The sequence below is a fragment of the Erpetoichthys calabaricus genome, chromosome 7 (genome assembly GCF_900747795.2).
Source record: "Erpetoichthys calabaricus chromosome 7, fErpCal1.3, whole genome shotgun sequence".
NCBI classification, from domain to species: Eukaryota; Metazoa; Chordata; class Cladistia; order Polypteriformes; family Polypteridae; genus Erpetoichthys; species Erpetoichthys calabaricus.
The window spans coordinates 172,503,514-172,518,775 of record NC_041400.2 but is presented as its reverse complement, the minus strand read 5'-3'; the positions used below and the strand labels follow the sequence as shown (position 1 = coordinate 172,518,775).

At 36.7% G+C, this 15,262-nt stretch overlaps 1 protein-coding gene across 1 annotated transcript in view; it reads right to left on the bottom strand.

Annotated features, from left to right (window-relative positions):
• The window catches only part of LOC114654185 (serine incorporator 5-like), a 58,511-nt gene extending 43,470 nt beyond the window's left edge, over nucleotides 1-15,041 (bottom strand). Inside the window, exons 1-2 of the mRNA XM_028804591.2 lie at nucleotides 14,958-15,041; nucleotides 1,324-1,491 (exon numbers count right to left, since the gene is read on the bottom strand). Of these exons, the coding sequence (XP_028660424.2) occupies nucleotides 1,324-1,491; nucleotides 14,958-14,981 (192 nt within the window). The 5' untranslated portion in view covers nucleotides 14,982-15,041. The remainder of the gene's footprint in view (nucleotides 1-1,323; nucleotides 1,492-14,957) is intronic.
• Nucleotides 15,042-15,262: the final 221 nt, after the last annotated feature.

The following is a 15,262-nucleotide window of genomic DNA, read 5'->3' as shown; positions in this document are numbered from 1 at the left end:
ATATTTGGACTTGACTCTTCACACATTATACACTTCACGTCATCAATTATTAGTACAACATTAGTACATCGCACTTCCTGTCATCCTACATTTACACAGATCGTTGTAGACACGGAACACACATGAAATGCGTGTGTTCCAAATAACGATATATTATTCACTCTATACAAGTCCAGGCACCTCAAGATAAGCAGACTTGAGCTGGGAGAACTTTGTGTATGACTAAAGCTGTGTCGGTGGGGGATGAGATAGCAGGCTGCCAGTGCTGATCGACACATTTGCAAAACAAAAGACGCTGATGAGAAGGTGCGAAGGAAATTTAAGGTGACCCGGCATTATGAGTTTTTTTGTAGGCTTCCGGGTTTCTAGTGATAACACCAATCGCTAAATCAAAAGCTGCCTAGGTCAACATCCATCCCTTGACACTTGTGATTTTCAGTAAGCTTTTCTAAGCCTGTTTATATCCAGAGTTTGCTATCTATTTTATTTTCTTTTATATTTTCTTCTATTTGATATTGCTGTACAGTAATAAATACCATGTTGCTTTTATATTTTCTATACTTTTTCTTTTACCTAGAGTGATTGAAAAAATAAAAGGGCATGAACTATGAGTTAGATAGATAGCTACTCTCTTATTTACAGAGTTTATCAAGGCTATTGAGGTCACTCCTCAAGAAATAGAACAACTGTGGTAAAAGGATGACATTGTTTGGCTGGTAAGTGGCATATAACCAAAAGAGATGCACTTTTATACGTGTTGCAACATCACTCACATGTTTGTTAGAGCTGGAGATAGTGAGTCCCTACACAGAGAACCTTAAGTAGAATGTTGCAGAGTGACTAGCAATTGGCACCACTTGACAGTTTGTCTGCACAGGATTGCTATGTGTATGTGTGTGTATCTGTGTGTGTGTGTGTGTGTATGTGTTAATCCTCAAAGGCCAGAGTAGATGAACCCAGTCAACGCTCCTGGTAAGTTTCCCACATTTCACAATAATACAGTGTCTATGTTTTTAATTCTTTAAGTGATATAAAGACCCTTAAACAGTATACTGTATATAACATGCCTGCCAAATCCAAATGTTTATTGATATTTCATGTCAGCTGCAGAGCATGTTATGGATTTATTGTAAAAAGAAGAAACTAAAAGCTATTTTTTTCACAAAAATAAAATGTTACAAATCACAATATTTAGGGTGTTTTTTTTATTTTACAGATGCATGCTGATATAGCCCTTTTCTAACTCAATCAGTCCACAGGCTTATTAATCTTGCAGTATATTTTTTTTTGTAAAACTACTTATCACTAGCTAGTTTTACTTACTTGTTTTTCAAGGTAAGCATTTATTCTTTTTGAGTTCATGATGAGAGAAATAATAGTAATGAACAGAAAGTAAAGTGAATACATGACACGGGTGCCAGTGGATTGCTTTGCTGTTGGGAGACATCTACAGCAGAGAGAAGGGGCCGCACAGCCACAGCAGCAGCACAACTACAAGATAAATCAGAGAGAACAGATTAGAATTAGGGTGCAGCACAGCATCTCCTGCCATTGTTTCACACTGTTTATGATGGCAACACAGACATAATTGATAAGTATATTTTAATAAAATAAAAAAGAGATATATGGACAGCTTAGCTATTAACTAAACAAACAAGCTTGATGGACTGAATAGCTTCTTTTCATTTGTTCACATTTTTCTAACAAAGTAGTTAGAAAAACATACGAGAAAACAAAATTATCAGTTCCTAGCAGACACTCTTGCGCTTTCATAAAAATGGAGCTGGGATTTATCTTATTGTAAGGAACATGTAGCAGACCTACTTTATGTGTGTGCTCTCCAATGTCTTAACTCCTTAGCCTGGACAATTTATTTTCTCCGTCTTTTAAACCCAAATATGGGCCACTTTTTTTTCCAAAAGGTCTGCTATTTTTATCCTTCCAGTACCAATCTTGTTTCACTTTGGTAGTTAACTGCCATTTAAATCTAACATGAGATTTTATTCTGTGCATGACCCAAAATCAGTTTCAGAATCAAGTGGGGCCCTACAAAGTACATTCTGCTGCTCAATGGTGTTTTTTGGGCTCTTGGACTTAAAAGGCCAAGATACCCAGAATTGTCCCAAGGTCAACTAAGAAAAAGGACCCTCCTGGCAATTTCTAATGCCACCTAGTGGCTTAAGGAACATACAATGTGTGGCCACTTTCTTAGGTACATCTAATTAATTCTACTCATATTTTTGAACTGCTGCAGCAATCAATGTGATTAGCTATTACTGCACTTTCCCATTTTCTTTATCTTCTTGGCGTTGGCTTGTTTTTCTTAGTGTTGACTTTTTAAATTAGAACACGATTTTAGATTGGAAGAGTGACACTGCTGTCACAAAGTTATGAATCCAGCATCATATCTTACCATATCCATCAAAACTGACACCAGCCACTTCTACATTATGTTATAGAATGCCCTCGATGATCCTAGGTCAGATAGATTTTGTTTGTTTTTTGTTTTTTTTAACAAATTGCTGGGCTTAGATATTCATTGTCAGTTGAATTTGTGTGTTAAGTTACATCTAAAGTCTTCTACCTGGCTAATTTTTAAATTGAGTTTTTTTAGTCTTTTTGATATTATTTTAGCAAACTCTATCATTCAAGTAAATGTTATATGTTTTGACTTCATTTATTTTTTGTTGTATTTTTGTGATATTGCAATGTTAATTGTTAATTAATGTGTAACTATATATTATCCTACTAGTACTTTTAGTGGTTATCTGTCCTGTCTTCCATATGTGGTGCCCATGGAGGCAGGACCACCTAATGTTGTAAATGGAGACCTGTCTAAAATATGACACTGCTGAAGTTACAGCTGTTTCATGATTATGTTCTCTTTTTCATTGACAATATTTTGGCTTATTACAATTTCATTATTTTTTTGGTTTTATGGGTTTGACCCCCTGTTTGTTTGAAAATTCTTGTATTTATTTGCTTTAGGTCTATGTCTTTTTAGGCAAAACCTATTTTTGCTTCTTTTTATCATATCTTGCCTTTTTCTTGTGCTCTATTTTCAATTCCTAAAACATAAAAGAACTTTGTTTTTCTTCACTGATACTAGAAGTTTTTGGTTTCCCTCTCTCCATTTCATGATATTTTGAGACTTTGGACTTTAAGGAAACCTTAACCCCATTTTTGTGTGTTGGCAGGCCTAGAGCCTACCTGCTGAGATTGGGGCTGGTTTAGCAGTCTGGGGGTGGGCAATCCAGTGGGTTAAGACTGAAAAGTAAGGGCCGGTCTGACTTTTTTTGTTTGGGTTTTTGGTGGCCTACATCAATTTTTGCACTTCGCCTGTGCCAGAAGAACAAAATATTATGTAGATTGGAATTCTGTTGTCCTTTACTCTATTACCTATTACCGTTAGCCTAATATATTTATACCTTACCAGTTTTCTTTATTATTACAATCATTAGGAATTTTAAAATGGACCATGAGTGCTAAGAAGTCATCAAAATACAAATCACTGAAAAACATAATCAAGATTAAAGTCAGAAAACAAAGCCAGAAGTTCAAAAACCCAAAACCAAAAAAATGTTTTGAAAGAATTAGAATGTGCTTAAACCACCTTAAATAACGATTGTGCAATGACAATGTGCGTCAAGGCACCATCACCCATATGATTAGAAATGATCTTTGGAACCATAAGCAACGCAGCCATGGACATACAACAAAGGGTAAAAGTGCCGACATCTGACAAAAACAACAGCCAAAGAATTGCATTGTAGTGATGTCACAAAAAATAACATTATATTAATATAAAAATGAAATGTAGACTAGAAAAAAATTTGTGTTAACAGAAACTGAGTTGTCTTGCTCTAATTAAGATTTAAGCAGAATTTCTAAATTCTATGTGCTTCCTCAGATGATTTGAAGCAACATTTACAATCAGAGTTTACCATAAAGAATACAAATCAGCCATTGAATAAACTCTGACTGAGTAAAACAGAGTAAAGTATTGTGTAATTCAAATAAAAATTTTATGCCATACACATTTTTCTCACGATATCTAAAAGGCACTAATTTAAAGACCCTAATTGTAAGTGATGTTGTCCGGCACCTGCCTTACTCTGTAATGTTTTTATACCATTCCATAACCACGCCATGCTGAAGGAAATTTTTACCTTCCTACCAGTCAACTTTGAAAGCACAATTATTCCTAACCTACTTGAAACAATCTTGGGAGTTTTACCAATTAGAATAATACTGAACAGTGAAAACCTTTTGTGATATCTTTCATTGCTCACACACCACCTTATCTTACTCAGCTGAGACAATTCCAAAACCAACAATTATAATACAGAAGAAAAAGGATGTCCTGTTTTACTTTCAGTTAGAAAAAAAACAATTTTCCATTTTATGAACAATCCAGACCTGCTTTACAATTTGGCAAGAATTTGATTAAGTCCTTAAGTAAGCATGCTGAACCTCTATTAACTTCTTAACACTACAATCCCTGAAGCCTACGAAAAAATTCATAATCCTGGCCAGCAGACTGCTTGGTCCTTGTGCTGATTGATGCATTTACAAAACAAAAGACGCTAATGGAAAGGTGCAAAGGGATTTAAGGTGGGCTGGGATTACGATTTTTTTCGTAGGCTTCAGGGATTCTAGTGTTAAGCATTTCAACGTCCTACACTGACAATCACACAATGAGTTGTGCAATAAATAATTGCTCAGGTGGGTTGGAGATGGTGGTGAAGCTGAATTAAATATGAAATATTCTAACACTTATTGTATGCTCAGTTGTTTTGTAACACATTTGTTGCAATGTATAGCTAAGCAAGGAAAGAGAAATGCTTGATTCACACATTAAGCATGTCAATCTAACAAGTTTCATAATTGTTAGGACACAGTTGAGTCTAAACCTGCAGTCACTGTGATTTAGCATCCTGTTTGCCACAAGCCATTAAGTTTGCAATTCGATACACCAATGTAGTCGGTGTATTTAATAAGCTTTGCACTCATACTGTATGGGGAATCTGCTTACAAAATAATTATTCTTTTACCAACACATACACTCATTCAGCAAATGGTTAGGAACACCAGTACACCTGCTTATCCATGCAATTATCTAATCAGCCAATCATGTGGCAGCACAGCAATGAATACAATTATGCAGATACCACTCAAGAGTTTCAATTAATGTTCACATCAAAAATTAGAATGGGGAAAAATGTAATCTCAGAGATACTGAGCATGACATGATTGTTGGTGCCAGACAGGCTGGTTTGAGTATTTTTGCAACCACTGATTTCCAGGGATTATCATACGTAACTGACTCTAGAGTTTAGTGATTAGTGCAAAAAAAAAAAAAACATCCAATGTGCAGCATTTTAAAAGATGGAAATGCCTTGTTGATGAGAGTGGACAGCAGAGAATGGCCATACTGGTTCAAGCTGACAGACAGACTGCAGTAAGTCAGATAACCATTCTATACAAATGTGTTGAGCAGGATAGCATCTCACAATGCCCAACATGTCAAATCTTGAGGTGCATGGGTTACAACAGCAGAATACCATAACAGGTTCCACTCCTATTGGCCAAGAACAGAAATCTGAGGTTGCATTGGGCAGCTTAAGATAAATCTTGATTTCTCCTGAGGCACACAGTTAGTACACTCAGAATTTGGCTCCAACAGCATAAATCCATACACCCCACCTAACTTGTGTCAACTGGGAATCCTGGTAGGTGGTGGTGTAATGTTGTGGGAATGTGTTTCTAGCCCACTTTGGGACTGTGAGTACCAGTTAATCGTCACTTGAATGCCAAAGCCTATCTGAGTAATGCTGCTGTCTCTGTGCATCCCTTCATGGCCAAAATTTACCCATCTTCTAATGTCTTCTTCCAGCATGATAATGCATCATGTCACAAAGCAAAAGTCATTTCAGACTGTTTTCATGAACATGACAATAAGTTCAGTCTTCTTCAGTCACCTTTCCAGTCACGGGATCTGAATCCAACAGAACACCTTTGGGATGTGGTAGAACAGGAGATCCACAGTCTGAATGTACAGCTAACAAATCTGCAGAAACTGTGTGATGTAATCATGTCAATATTAACCAGAATCTCAAACGAATGTTTCCAACATCTTTTGGAATTCATGCCATGAAGAACTGAGGCTGTTTGGACTACAAAAGGAGGCCCTATCCAATATTAGTACAGTGTTTACATGCATATGGCTCAAACTGTGGTTGCCATATCTGTCTGTCCCTTTGTCTGTCTGCATGAAATAACTCAGCCCCCAATGGAACGATTTTGTTGAAATCTGGCACATTTATTCTTTAAGAAAATTTCTTGCGTAAAATTTCAAAATCTCCCATTGAAAATCACTGACAATTTTGCAGACTTGTCTACCTTCAAACAAAGGAACATTCTGGTGAGCAAGTTACCTTGAAATGACAGAGTCTGAGAAGCAGGTTTTATGGAAACACTATGGAGAGAGGAAGTGCCAGGCAGGAGAGGTTGAGAGACATAAGGAGAGTGAAAGGAGGAGTAGAGGGAATGCTGCAGGTACACGTAAAGCAAGAAAGACTGAGACAAGTGAAAACACTGAGGGGAGATATGGAATGCGATTGTTTAATTTACTCTATTACTTGTCTTCGACAGGTAACTGTTGCTAGTAAACAATAAAAATTGTTTGAAAATTAATTAACAAATGTGCTGGCAAGGATTTCCAGGAACGTAGAAGAGAAAGAGGTAATTACCATTATATGTAAATTCAGTTTTGCTCTTGAAGCAGAAGCTCAGTAAGCAATCAAAGAGCTTGTAATGTTTGTCTGGAATATGTGTGTGTGTGTCACTGTGAGTTTGCACCTTTCCCCATTCCTAATAATGGTGGACTAGCTGAATGTGTAAGGCCGGCCAATTGTACATGAGGAGGGGAGCACCTGGGTTGGAGGGCCCAACAGACTGTAGGGAGAGGAGCCAACGGTATGTAAATGGGTGACGGGAAAAAGGTGAAGAGGAGAGAAGAGAGCGCAGAGCCAAAGGAGAGGCAGACGCCATAAAAGGAAGAAGCAAGAGGGAAAGAGATTGACCCCACGTGGAAAACATCAGGCGAATCCGGGTTCATTTCAGGACAAATTATTTTGCTTTTCTAGTGAATGAGGTGAAGGCATTCGGGAGAGGACCTGACTGGCTAGCACAAGGGACTGTTTAGCTGTACGTTTCCAGAAACAGGAGGTATGGTTACGGCGCATCATTCTCCACCACAGACTGTAGATGGTCATACCTAACAATGAATATTTAAAGGACTCCAAATGCATTCAATTTTTCTTTTCCTCTTTCTCATATTTATGTATTAGTAGCATATGTGGTGGAGTGTTTTGTGCCGTCAGTTGTGTGGGGTGGGAAGCGCTGCAGCGGGATAATATGTATATAGGGATTTATGTTGTGTGTGTAATTTCTTAAAATAATCAATTTTTCAACTTAACTCTGCCTTCACTGGTGTGTTTCTCTACTTGGGGTGGAGTAGTAGGGAAGTGGTGTTGGTTGCTTGCACCCCGGGTTATTTCTTTATTTTTTTTTTCTTTGCTGCTGCTCTAGGACGGCAGTGCATATTATAATCATGCCAGCTAAGGGGGGCGGTACAAGCTATTCTGACCTACATGGCCTTATCATCACACTATGTCAACTATTATAAAACTATTTGGACCCACTATCTTCTGATTCATGATGCTGGTAACTCTCTCTATTTGCTGCTGTTTGTTCAGAACATTTGTCAAAATGGTCTGATACATGGCGATGCCCCTCTACTGCTTCTCCCAGTTAAGATGTGCAGATTTAGTTGACTGGTGACTCTAAAGCAAGTGAGTTGGGGACTGTGTGTGAGTGCGTCCTTTGATGGACTGCCGCCTATTTCACGGACTTGCGTCCACTTCTGTTCCCACTGGTAAACAGTATTTGATGGACAGATTACTGTATTGATAGAGAGAGGGAAAGAAGCAATGAGGGATGTGGTCCATCCATCCATTATCCAACCCGTTATATCCTAACTACAGGGTCACAGTGGTCTGCTGGAGCCAATCCCAGCCAACACAGGGCACAAGGCAGGAAACAAACCCCGGGCAGGGTGCCAGCCCACCGCAGGGTGCGCACACACAAACACACACCCACACACCAAGCACACACTAGGGACAATTTAGGATCGCCAATGCACCTAACCTGCATGTCTTTGAACTGTGGGAGGAAACCGGAGCACCCGGAGGAAACCCACACAGACATGGGGAGAACATGCAAACTCCACACAGGGAGGACCTGGGAAGTGAACCCAGTGGCGTAGCGTGGGTGTCAGCTAGTGCTGGGCGGTATACCGGTTCATACCGAAAACCGTTTTTTATTTTTTTTATGATATGGATTTTTCTTTTACCGCAACACCGGTTTAAATTGCCTAAACGACTTTCGGAAAATGGCGCAGCGGGAAAATGTTCAAGTGGGGACCTTTTTCACTGCTACACCGCTAAACACAGATTTGTTGCACTAGGGCTCTTTTTCACTGCTACACCACCAAATAGTGGGCGGTAGCATAGGAATGCTGCGTGGTGAAAATGAACAGAGATCCTGGAGATACTTTAGTTTTAAAAGGTCAGATGTGTAACTACTGTTTCTATACTACTGGATAATACTGCAAGCCAAGTTGTACTTGTTTTATTTGTTTTCAATACAGTGTAATGTACCTGGGTACTGTGTAATAGTGTGACGACATGTTTTCAAACCCCGTCTTAAGTTATATAGCACATTAAATGCTTTGTGTTAAGTGATTCTTAAACTGACTTCTTCTTGCACTAAGAAGAGGCGCCGGCAGCGAATCCCGCACAGAATACATTCACTTCATGATCTTCCTTCTCTCTGAACATTTAGAATGCTAAAATAAATACTTAATATAATTTTCATGGTGAAATGCATTAAAGCATGCATTAATCATATCGGGGCACGGCGGCGTGCGTGCCTTGCATTTGCATGTTTTTCTGGTGGGTTTACTCGGCGCTTCAGTTTCCTTTCAAAGTCATGTAGGATGTGGGGTTTTGTTGTGCTATATTGACCCTGCTAGTGTATGTTTTGCTTGTATTCATTCTTCGATGTGCTGGCGACTCGTTCAGAGATGGGCGCAACTCTGAATGGATGGCATAATTAAACATGTATAACGAAGATATTTTTAAAGTTCTGAACACTCCGTGGGCTAAGTTTATAACTAGTTTTAATTTCACAAAGACGTTTATCGTGTGGTGATTGGTTATGTTGAGAAAGAAAAAGGACGGATAGGAACTGGGGTTTTAGTACGTCAGATAGAGACAGCACGCGTGCAATAAAGAAAGCCCGCTCAGAAGAACATGCATTGAATTCTGTGTTCGTGTCTCCGACCACCAGATCACAAACCCAACATTTACACAATATTTAAGTTAATCCTGTGCGATACCCATTCATACATCCAGTTTTTTGGAGCCTCGTCACACCTGCGATAAAGTTCTCTACACTGAACATAATAGTGCAACTATCAGTAATAATACTATTATTTATTTTATTGTTATTATTTATTAGTTTAAATATTATTCAGTTTAATGATGATAAAGTTGTTTAAAAAGTCACTTTAACGTGTCAGTGGACAGAGATTGTTAACATTTACAGAAAGTGTAGTTGGTTTACAAAAAATATTTAGTATTTATTCCTTTTCTAAGACATATTCAGTGCAATACAACTTTTGACAAGCACTTCTGGATATTTTACTAAGTCTAAATGCCTCTTTGTATGGTTGAAAATATGTTGTCAAAATTATAGTTTAAGTTTTTGCAAAATTTGTTCAATAAAAAGGTTCTATATTTTGACTGCATCTGTCATGCAATGTGATACCTTCTCCATTAGTGCCACCCCCTTGAAAACTAGCACTTTATGGGGCAATGCAAACCTGTATTAATACTTGTGTGCACATTAAAATGTTTTTTTGTACAATGTACAATACTCTTGACAGTGGAATAGGTTATTCTTAGCCAGTAATTCCAGTGGAAAATGTGGTTAACATCCACTCATGCATGGGGAAAAAAATACCGTCTAATACCGTGAAACCGGGATAATTTAGAAAAATACCGTGATATAGAATTTTGGTCATACCGCCCACCCCTAGTGTCAGCCGTCCGGGGCGGAGGAAAATTCCGCCGCCTCCTTATTTAGGTATTTAAATTTAAAAGACTAAAATATGCCGAAAAATTCTTTAGAATTACTGTAAGAACAATCATCATTATTGTGTATTGTACAGGTTACAAATAAAGTCATGTATATATGTTTTATAATATAATAATCATATTTATTAAAGAAATTCTTACACATATGCCACTTACATTGATATAACAGGTATAGAACACTTATGATTATACCTTGACGATCGACAAGATGAAGTTATTAGCGAATTGAATATAAAACACAAATCGACTTCCAATTAGAACTAGAACGACACTGTTACTATTTATATTTTTATTGAAAAATAATATAATTGTTAGAATTAAAAACAAAACTTCTGTCTTTAACTAAAACTTTATTTGTCTACTTTTTTTAAGAGCAAAGTCTTTTATTGCACTATCAATGTCTATAGCATCACATACCTCTTGCTCAATAGACAAGATAGCCAGATTGGTTAGCCTTAAAGTACTCATTGTTGATCTTAAATAATTTTTGATCAATTTCAATTTTGAAAAACTCCTCTCACAGCTGGCATTGCTTATGGCAATTGTGAGGAATATTCGGAGCATTATTATAATATTGGGCAGAGTATCTTCCAGCTTGGATTTCACAATAAATTTTAATAATTCAAGTGGGTCCGCATTAATTTATTTTCGTTGCCTGTGGCAGTAAAAAAAGTCCGCAGTCGAAGTTGTTCCAGTTTGAAGTCCTGCTCGTCAATTTCGGCAGATGCCTATACATTCATTTAAAGAAAGGGGATTCCCCAGTTTTGTCACAGAATAAGTAATGAAAAATTCCGTGCTCATTTCATTCGGTCCGAATCGTAGGAGAGACAAAAATCTGAAATGAAATGGTTCAAATTTTTACAAGATATTATTATTATTTATTGTGAAATTTTGCCGCCCCCACTACGCTACGCCACTGAGTGAACCCAGGTCTCCTTACTGCGAGGCAGCAGTGCTACCCACTGTGCCACTGGAGGGATGTGGTGTATTCTATTCCTTGAGAATCCCCAATCTGTGCATTTTTTATTGTGTATAATACTTTTAGAATTGTAATGAATTTGTCCAAAAGAAATGCCAAAAGGGAAGGGGGAAAAAAAACCTGGCCACACTTATGAAACTTTTAACTAAGTAAGAAACTTTATTAATCAATAAGGGTAAACCACCAAAGTTTCAAAATTTCTCTAAAATACGACAAGATACCCAAAATAAAACTGAAAAGGAGAAAAAATAACAAAAAGGGATCAAAAATACAAAAGAAATACAAAAAATACAAAATTCACAATATAAATTTAAAACATAAAACTAAGCAAAGAGACAATCAGAAAACCTCATATTCAGTAACGTGTTCAAACAAAACCCGTGATATTGTCAATAAAATGGTCAAAAAAACCAAGTAAACAAAAGTATAAAGCACAAAAAACACAAAAGACCCTAACTTACTGTAAGCCATAGTACTGGTGCAGTATCAGAAAGAACCTTAAATAGTCCCCGGTGATGCAGTGAGGCTGATTAAAGCACTTAGGGTTTATAAGCTAATTAAAGGTTCGGCCCTTCTTCATCAAACACCATAAAAATCTTATTCTCATTATTAAGAGAATACAAGGGAAAAGTACCTAAACTATCAAATGAAGATTGTTAATCATTAAAAAAATCAGACTGTTTCAAGAAAAGCAGAAAAAAACACACGATACAAAAGCTTCAACAAATTAACCCCCAGGGCGAGATTTACAGCACATCATGACCGGAAGATTTGGTTTTGCTTCAGCTTTGTATCCGCTTTTTTAAAGGATGTTATGTGTTATTTTTGATAAGCCCAGATGTTAGTTAGTGTAATTTCAGTAAATGATGGCATCTGTTTTAAAAGCTCTTTTATATATTAAACTGTTAAACTTGTAGGTAGACTGAAGTCACATTGAGTACAGTTTTAAGATTTTCCCAACTGCTGATTATTATTTTGACACTCAGAAAGTAATGAATGTCAGAAAGGTGTTTAACTGAATGTAATAACTAAAGTCATCTTGCCTGCACCTCTAAAACATTTCCTCCCTGAGGTTATGTCATGATTTTTATTTGTTGTGCTTATTTCTTTTTGGATGTAAAAGAAGCAGAAGTATTTTTCGACTGTTCATTTTCCACTAATGAACCTGGCCCATTTGTGGAACTAGTGCTCCTGACTGGATACACCATGTCTGCCATTTCATACTATAAGCTTACTGTCTTTTTTAGGAAAGAATCGGGCATTCCTTGCCAGTTAATGGGTTCTGGAATACAGTGACAGTGTTTTCATCCAGATCTCCACTCTCTAACATTGGTGCCAATGATTTGTGCACTGACAGCGCTCACAGCACACATGCAAGGCATATCTGGAAGCTGTCTTCTTCATGCACAGACACAGCTTAGGCTGTCAGTACCAGTATGCAAGTTTCTCTCTTTGCACTTTGTAACCTGCTTATGATGCAAAGAAGGTCAATGGTGGGGACTGATCAGCAGTCTTAACATCTATCATGGCAAACTTCAATTTAATGTCCAGGTTGGACTATTGTAATGCACTCCTCATCGGGATCCCCAGCAAGAGCCTTCAAAAGCTCCAACAAATTCAAAATAGTGCTGCAAGAATCCTGATGAGGGTGCGGAAATATGAACACATTTCACCCATCCTTCGGTCACTTCATTGGCTCCCTATTCACCTCCGTATTAAATACAAACTCTGTTTCTTTACTCATCAGTGTATCCATGAAAATGCTCCACAATATCTCAAGGAACTCCTTATATTACAATCCACTACAAGAAACCTCCGTTTTGCAAATACCTACCTCCTTCGCCCCCGTGACCAGACTTCATACATTGGGTGACTGAGCCTTTACAGCCGCTGCTCCACGGCTCTGGAATGCCCTACCAGAGAGCCTGAGAACACAGCAGATTGTGGGCTGTTTTAAAAAAACAGCTAAAGACTTTTCTATTTAGGAAAACTTATTAACAAGAATGCTATAATTATTGTCATTTTATCTCTGTTTTATCTTGCTTTGCCTTTGTCTAAACTTTTTTATGTAACACTTTGAAATTTACTACTAATGTAAAGTGTCCTATAAATAAAATGCATTATTATTATAATATTACAGGAAAAATTATTTACAGAGATTTCACACAGATACTGTGGTTGCCATTTCTTTTTGTTCCTCTGTCTGTCCGTATGAAACAACCTGGCTTCCAGTGGAGTGATTTTGCTGAAATTTAACTTAATCTTTAAGGAAATTTGCTGGGAAATGTTAGTTTTTATTAAGATGTATAGAATACAACTTGCTATATACATTTTTTTTAAATTTTGAAATCTCCCATTGCAAATCACAGTTTGAAAACTGATCTACAGTACCTTAGCACAAAGAAACATATTCTGTGTGACTTCAATCACAGGTTTAAATATACTTTGAGAGAGGTCATTTCAATTACTTTTTTATATTTTCCCCTTGTCTTGCTATGTGTAAAGAATAAAACTTCAGCTTATAAGCTATTAGAACTAACCCACAAATCTTTATTTTATACAGTGTCTTTTACATAAAATAACCATCCCAAGGTTCTTAAAACATAACAAAACTGAACATGCAAAACTAAAAACGCAAAAGGACATAAATGTCCTTTAATAGAATGGCTAAACCTGCTGAGTCTGATCACTCAGGTCCCCGGCAGCATGAGGTGCAAAGCAGAAAACAAGGGAAGACAGCATGCTACCGCAATAGATATTAGCTAACGTAGAGGGCATTATTCAGACATTGTCAGGGTGTGAAACAAAAAAAAAACATAAGGCTGATACAGTAGGTGTAGAAATAACACTAAACAGGTACATTAAATAAGTGTTAAATGATATTCAAAATAGCCAGGTCCAGATTTAATTCCTGCTTTATGCCCCTTTCTTTCAGTATAGGCTCTGAATTGGACTGAGCGAGTTTAAAAATGTTATGTTCTGTTATTTAAAAATCATGTCTTGCAATCTAACATTGTAATAAACAGGAATAATAATATTTAGTATACAGAAAGCCCAAAGTCATTGGGTTGAAGTCTACTTGAAAAATTCTAAAGATTTGCAATTTTGACACAACCTGAAAGAAAGTTTCAGTATATGTTAGTTAAAAGTCCATATGTCCAAAATGGAACAGTTCATTAATAGATAACATAAGAATTAACCCTTACAAATATTGTAATAAAACACTGTCATTTTTCAACTAATTACATTAGTTGAGTTCTCAATATTCCAATGAAGTAAGTTATATACATATGGATAATACATTTGAATATGCTGTTTATATATATATATATATATATATATATATATATATATATATATATATATAATATATATATATATTGCATTATTTGACAGTAAACTATTTCAACCATTCTATGATCTGCTTCTCGCAACTGAAGGAGGGCACCGTGGCAGATGTTAGCCGACTTGCTGACCAACTACAAGCGTTACCTGGTAGGTAACCACCCATACAATCAGATTGTGACACAGACTACGAATGCAATGAATATATATATATATGTATAAACTGCATATATAGTATATTTACATAAATATACAGTATATATTATAAATATAATGTCTTTATAAGAAGCATTTAGAATTATTCACATTTTAAAATTGTTTCCCCCAACATTCAAGGCCAGCACTAATTTCACCATTAATTAAAAATTAGTACCTTTCCTAGTTGTTAAAAAAAACTTACACAAACTTACCTGCTGCCAGCACCAAAGTTTCATGACTGTTTTCAATTTAAAAAGAAAATTGCAACAGAAAAGCTTTGCAGTATTCAGATAGTACTCTGTCAAGTCAAGTCATGAGAGATGTTTTGCTTGTCCTCCCTTTTTATGTCATTCTGCTTTACATTAACTCCCTCAGCCCCTCCCTTTAAAATGAATTTGCACTGCAAACTTCAGCCAAAGTTTATTTTCCTTGAAATCTGCTTCCTTTCTTTATTTAATCTGATCAGCAGCCAGAATTAATCTCTCTGGTTTCAAATTATTCCTATAATGTTATATGT